The 6,955-nt window shown below is 33.3% G+C and overlaps 1 protein-coding gene across 4 annotated transcripts; it reads right to left on the bottom strand.

Annotated features, from left to right (window-relative positions):
• Positions 1-223: 223 nt before the first annotated feature.
• On the bottom strand, positions 224-5,261 carry LOC120170592 (phosphatidate cytidylyltransferase 1-like). Of its 4 annotated transcripts, none has more exons than XM_039178529.1 (12): positions 5,168-5,261; positions 3,961-4,164; positions 3,570-3,823; positions 3,300-3,451; positions 2,888-3,029; positions 2,551-2,707; positions 2,044-2,091; positions 1,831-1,917; positions 1,582-1,710; positions 1,424-1,480; positions 1,198-1,281; positions 224-550 (listed from the first exon to the last, which is right to left on the bottom strand). In XM_039178529.1, the coding sequence occupies exons 2-12, from the start codon at positions 4,033-4,035 to the stop codon at positions 464-466; spliced, it is 1,272 nt and encodes a 423-aa protein (XP_039034460.1). In that variant the 5' UTR covers positions 4,036-4,164; positions 5,168-5,261; the 3' UTR covers positions 224-463. The 4 variants fall into 4 exon arrangements, with proteins under 4 accessions (XP_039034460.1, XP_039034459.1, XP_039034462.1 ...); XM_039178528.1 differs by lacking the exon at positions 5,168-5,261 and adding an exon at positions 5,053-5,144; XM_039178531.1 differs by lacking the exon at positions 5,168-5,261 and adding an exon at positions 5,089-5,105.
• Positions 5,262-6,955: the final 1,694 nt, after the last annotated feature.

Genomic DNA, 6,955 nt, shown 5'->3' with positions numbered 1-6,955 from the left:
AAATCGGATTTTGCTCGATCAGCTCGTTTGGTAACGAGTCGAATTTTCTATGAGAGTTATATTATAAAATATATTCTCCATGTGATTTTTTTATCATAATTTTTAAATAATACAAGAGGCAAACTGAAAATTAGGCTAAAATATAGGGAGAAAAGAGTTATAAAACCAAAAATAGAATGACAAAAATCGAAGTGACAGAGAGATTAAAGCGAAGCGACACTAGTAAAAAAAAAATTCCGTTTTCATATACATTAGTTAAAGTAATTGACCATATTTGAACTAACATAAACTGACTGTACAAAGCGAGCTCAGAAAGAATAACACTTTGCCTAAAACTATGAAAATGACACACCACCATGTACAGAAGCATCGTTGTCTGTTGTTATAAGACAATCACAGGTTGGAGAAAGGACGAGCCAACGTAATTTGCATAGACACATAATGATCATAATCAAAACACATTTTAAGATTGTCCAACTCTTTCCTGCAAGATCTGCCCAAGCTTCATCACAAGAATTTGTTGTTCCTCTAAACTAAGGCTTGTCAATATCTGCACAGAAACAAACACCCATGTATATCCTTAATACCAGTTGTGGCCTATGTTACTCGGACTCAGTTGTGTGTGTCGGATACGAGTATGGGTAGACATTTTTAATAATTTTTCACGTATTTGGTTTTGTAATTATCTGCATATAAACACAATGTATAACCTATCTATGCTTATACTAGTTGGTTTGAGTGACAGACACGAGTATGGCTAGACTTTTCTGGGATTTTTCCTGTATTTGGTTTGTTGATATATGCCTAGCGACAAACACCATGTATAACTTATCTATGGTTATACTAGTTGTAGCATATGTTACTTTAGACTCGGGTGTAAGTGTCGAATAGAGGTATGACTGGACTTTTCTAAAGATTTTTCATGTATATGGTTTGTTAACATCTGCATAGCAACGAACACCATGTATACTAGTTGCAGCTTGTATCACTCAAACTTCATGTATGATCAAACTGGTCTAAATTTTTCAAGTATCAGGAGGATCCTTATATGTCATATCCCCATATCCAAGTGTTTGACACAAGTTTCAAACATGGGTGGTTTAAGAACAATGAAAAGCCCAAACCACGAATAGTGTAGCAGTACTAAAATATGGATGGACCAAAGTAAAAACAAGAAAACCCCATTAAAATTTTTACCTGGTCCAGGATCATATCAACCGAGATGCCCTCACGTACAACAAATGACTGGAGATAGATATATGCAAATACCGCCATCACCATCTACATTACGGTTTAGATGAACCAATATGACAGTTCGTTAGAGCCAAAATACAAAGCCTTTTAACTCGGGACTAGTTTAGCATTACCATTCGAAAAGGCTGAGTTGAGAAAAAGCTTGTTTAAAAAGTATCAATTTTCTCACCTGGCAATCCATTCTATCTGTAATTCCACCATGTCCCGGTATACTATCACCAAAATCCTGTAGCAATATTCATAGCGGAGTTAACATTTGATACTTTAGTCGGTATCAAAGGAAAGCTATGTCGAAACCTGAATATAGAATACGAAAGAAGTTTGTACCTTGATCTTGAAAGCTCTTTTAAAACCACTAGCAAAAAAGCCCCCAAACGGTGCTATAATTGATGCAAACAAACCGAGGCATAAAGCATGCCATTGAACCGGCAAAATAGAGATCTCTTTCCAAGTAAACTGCAAGTGATGGAGCAATGTAACTCGTAACACAGGTGACTTCTAAACCTATCCATAGCAAAGTTCCTGGCCTTCAAGTTTGACCACGGGCAATAAATTCATATATGAATGTAGGCTTACCAATTTAGAAATCCATCCCGGTAAAGCATAAGACTCTGGTTTAAATAATGGACCTGAGTCACATTGAAGCCAACCAGTTGATAAATCCTGCAATCATTACCCTATCATCCTAAGTTTTCTGAAAAAGAAAGTGGCATACTTTTTTTTTTGGTAAGAAGAAAGTGGCATACTTATTGAAGGATCAAAGGATAATAAGTTGAATACAATAATTACCTTCCTGGGACAGGTTAGCCACTCGAAACGACCCAAGATATTCGCAAGCTGCAGATGCAAAAACTCACTCCATGTTAATGCAGACATGATGGGATGAAAACCTAACAAAAATGAAAGACAAATAACAAAAGCTTTCCTGTTTCATTAAAGGTTCATGTATTCCTGTTATAGGAGCACAATGAGCAAAGAAAATGATGACAAAAATAAGTTTTTAAAATTTACTTCTCATTCAGCCCTAGTAATTAAGGCAAGAGAATTAGAGCTTCCGATTACAGGATTAGGATGAATTTTCAGAGGTTTACTGCCAAGAATACGTGTCATTTCACTAATCCTGGACTTTTACAAATGAACAGTGAGAAGGATGCTGAAAACGAATATTTATATAGACAGCTGGATTGTTGCATTATTTGACATGTGTTACTAGTGTGATGTAAAACTGGATGATGAATGGAACCCTAACTACAAACAAGATGGAGTCAACTCCATAAAGGGAAAAACAAAGCCCACCACAAATGCCGAGATTATAGTTGTGACAGACGCTCCTATAAACCCCTCCCATGTTTTCTTTGGAGATAATTTGATTAACGGGGTTCTTCCACAGAAGAAACCAAAGATGTAAGCAAAAATGTCATTGATAATGATAAGCGATGCTGGAAGAAGAAACCTGGAATAAAAAGAAGAAGAAAAAGATCAGAGAGAGTAAGAAAATGAAAGTACCGACAACGTTGAATATATCAAAAATTAAAAAATATAGATCTTTTCTACTTTATTTCATTTTGAATGGTTACACATATATATATATTTGCACATCTAAATAAAAGGGTGATTGAAAAAGAAAAGTTACCAAAATATTCCTTCGAAGATATTGGCCACAGTAAAGGATGACTGCGTGAACACCACAATAAGAATCATATGTGTCCATGCATACTGGCCAAACTGATACTTGTACATCTTCTTCTTCAATGTAAGAATAAACCATATAAAACCTGATCCCAAGAACCGAAAACCAAAAATATAATGATATCAATAGTTATATAGATTATTTTTTACGAAATAGAAGAGAATTTCAAGGTGCAATCACTGTATAACAGGAAAGAAACCATCTGACATATAAGAAAACAATAAAGATGTTCACAGAGAGAACATCTAGTCCCACTTTGTTCCAAAGAGAAATTTAAGATATTATTTGATGAATGCTTGACATGATTAATCCTCCATGCTTTCAGTTGAAAACATAAAATATATGCTTAACCAACCTGCAATGTACGAGAAGTAACAAATAGCCATATGATACTTGATAAGGCTGCTGACAAACTGATAAAAAAATTTATCCGAAGTTACGGTATTGACAAGTGGTTGATTGAGTAGGCGACCATATACAAACAACATTGCAGTGAGGAAGAAGTGCCTGTGCCAATAAAAGCAAAGCTAAGTACATTATAATGATATGAAAAAAGATGCTATTAAGATTCTTTTAAGGAATGAAAAATCTTGGAAGACATTGAAAGAAAAGGTAGTATTCTAACCAATTTAACAGCCTAAAACCTGGAAGATGCCTATCTTCATTTGCTTTCCTGAGTAGATTGAATAACTCTTTTGCCATAAATATTTGGATAACCACCACCAAAGCAGTAATATAGAGATGACCCATGTAGACGACTAATGCAAAACCCCCAATCATCCAGACAGTAGAGTATGTTCGGATCCACATTGATTTGTATTTGTTATTGTCATCAACAAGTAATTTTCCACCATTGGCTTTGCTAGGTTCTGGAATAACCTGATAGCATATTTCAATTTTAAGAAATTAAAAAATAATCCCTTTCTTGCAAATGGAAATATACAAATGTGACGGCAACAAAAATCTATGACCATTGAACAAAAATCCACCCACACATCGACATTTGAGTAACCAACCTCATTAGATCGTTTACGGTGCCGAACCCGAGAAGTGGTTGCTGATGAGTGGCCTGTATTATTCTCCTTTAGCATGGTTCTTTACTTTAATGTCAATCGTCGATGGAAAACAAACATATGTTTATGTTGCAGGGAAAAAATTGCGGCCTGAGCTGCCAAATTACACCCTCTTCCAAGAGATGACAACTGGAACCTACTGAAAGTCTGAAACAAGCAAGAAAAATTCTATTGAGCCAAGTGATACATAGAAGACGAACTGGTGTTAAGAAAGGATGGAATCTAGGCAAATAACAGGGCCATTATTACAGAAAAGCTACAATCAACTAGTTAAACAAAAAACACTTCACTAAATAGCATAGGCACATAAGATATCTTAAATATGCAAGCATGTTGACCTTTTTCTTCTTTCTAAAACACACTTCAACATAGACTAAACACACCTAACGAATGAAATGCAGAGTCGTCGCCAATCAACAAAGCTAACAAATAGACATGATAGGCAGAAAGCACCTACAGGTTCAATAAGCACTAAGCAACCTTAGACAGATTTATCATTTCACTCGACTCCAATCTCACGGAGGAGGAAAAAGGTAATGAATAGAACGCACTAAGTTTTTAATGGAAATTAAAAGATAACCATGGTTTTGGAATCAGATGGTCCACTCAAATTTGGGGTCCAATAGTGATATTCCAACAGGAGGATACCACATCTTTATTCTTTCTTGAAGCAAGGTAATTCAAACCTTTAACTACTTCACTTTAAAACTAGGCACAAACCAATTAAGTGGACTATATATTCAAATACAAGTATTGATTTAGCCTAAGCAAGAGTTTCATGGATTCAAATCTTGAAAACAATACCTACACCAAGAAAAGTAACTAATTATAAAGCATACATATATACTGTTCTCATTAAGCTTTACATGAACATGAGTTGAGGTCTCCAATACCAGATTCGAGCAGGATCTTTAAAAAAACAGAATTCCATACAAAATCTTATGCTAATAATTTTACATAAGTAAATCAAATAACGCAAACCCAGAAAGGAAACCAACTAAACTTAAATTTAACAAGGAAAGGAACAAAAACAACCCCTCAGAATGAAATCTGAAGCAGAAGAAAGTATACTTTCTTGAACCTAAAATATCGATGGAAGGAGCAGAGGAAAACTTAGAGGAAGAAAAGAAATAGTAAAAGGGATGATTACAAGTGTTTAGTTGCAGTAAATAATAGAGAGACGCATGAAAGAAAGCGAAAGAGTGACGCAGAGAACAAGACTAATAAAGAGGCAAGGAGGCCAGACCACTCAAAGGGAATCGAAGCCGAAAGAGAGACGTCTTGTTTCGTTACTAATATTCTGGGATATTGAAAAACAAATAGAGGTAAAAGTACTGAATAAGTATCTTTACTATGTGAAAATATCATTTTGATCCTATACTTTTGATAATTTAGAGCCACTTAATTTTCCAGCTCCTTACATGGGAGAATCTTTTAAAAAGACAATATTAGGACAATTTTATCGATAAAATTGAATTAAATTCAATATTCAGATATTTTATGCTACAATGAGATTGATAAATATACCATACTAATTATAAAAACCTAAATTCATCTCATCTACAATGCTGCGGTACTTATAGAAAATGTTTATGGATTTGATTATTATAAAATTTTTTGTCTTACGTCGTCTTAACGTAGGACAGAAGTACATAGAGTTTAGGGGGTCACTGCCCCAAATTTTTTATTATTAAACAATATATATAAATAAATACCTATTTAGACTTTTAAGTTTTGATTTATTTAGATTTCACCCTTCTATTTTTTATTGTTAATTATATTTTGTCCCCTTAAACTAAAATATTGAATTAGTTCCTACCCTAACATGACATATTTACCATAAGCACTATAACGAGGGATGAGATATGGTTTAAGGAATAAATTGCATATTTACCTTTTTATATTGTTTTACAAAAATATTAACACGACATTTAAGTAATTTTTTTATAATTACATACTTTATTTTTAATTAGGGATAAAATATGGTTTAAGGACTTGATTCAATGATTAAGTATTCTCCTACATCCAAATTCAAATCTTTCTATCTTTAAATTTTATCAATAGGATAGCATTTAAAAGAATAGGTCAGCAATGTTTAATCAAGTAAAAAAAAAAACACTTAGTTAAGCGATCATTGCACTAACACTCTAACCTTTTGCCTTAGGTTCATTAATTACTATCCTTTTCTTTTCTTTTGTGTTTACATTTTTATCATGTCGGATTGTAAAATATAATCATGTATCACCATTCCATTAACAGTCAGCGACTTGATTGATATTATTCAAATATTTAAGTAACATAATTGATGGAATTGTAAATTTTAAAATCAAACCATGTAATTTAGGGACTATACATGTAGTTTACCCTACATATTTTCCACTTGGAACGAAATGTTTGTGGCCGAATATGACAAACTTGTTGCTGAGTTTAGAGAATTTCTTGTCATTTTCATTCAAAATTAATTTATAGTAATTCAACGGTGCTTGCTGGAAAATAGTTGATATGTCAAACTCAAATACGAAACATTCATTTAACCTACGGGTGTTCGCGGTCGGTTTGGATCAATTTTTGGTTAAAAATTCATCTGATCCGAAAATATTAATGTTTGCGGTTTAGATGTTTCTAAAAAAATTCAATCCGATTCGATTCAATTAAGTGCGGTTTGATTCGGTTTGGATTTGTGCGGTTTTTGGATTCTAATTTTTCAAAATAATTCTTTAATTTTTTCCATAAAAAACAACATATGTATAACAAAAGCAAAGAGAATATATATTTTAACAAATCAAGAAACAAATCAGTTTCTCGTCAGTAAGTCACCCATAAAGTAAAACGATATATTTTCTAAGTTTTGCCCGATAATTTTCTCTTTACCTCATAATTGAGGAAATACCAAAAGACTATACTATCCTTCTTTGCTATTATCATTTATTGCACTATT

The sequence above is a fragment of the Hibiscus syriacus genome, unplaced genomic scaffold (assembly GCF_006381635.1).
Source record: "Hibiscus syriacus cultivar Baekdansim isolate YM2019G1 unplaced genomic scaffold, ASM638163v2 tig00111783_pilon, whole genome shotgun sequence".
Taxonomy (NCBI): domain Eukaryota; kingdom Viridiplantae; phylum Streptophyta; class Magnoliopsida; order Malvales; family Malvaceae; genus Hibiscus; species Hibiscus syriacus.
Note: the sequence above shows the minus strand (reverse complement) of the source record. Positions and strands in the feature narration are given on the sequence as shown.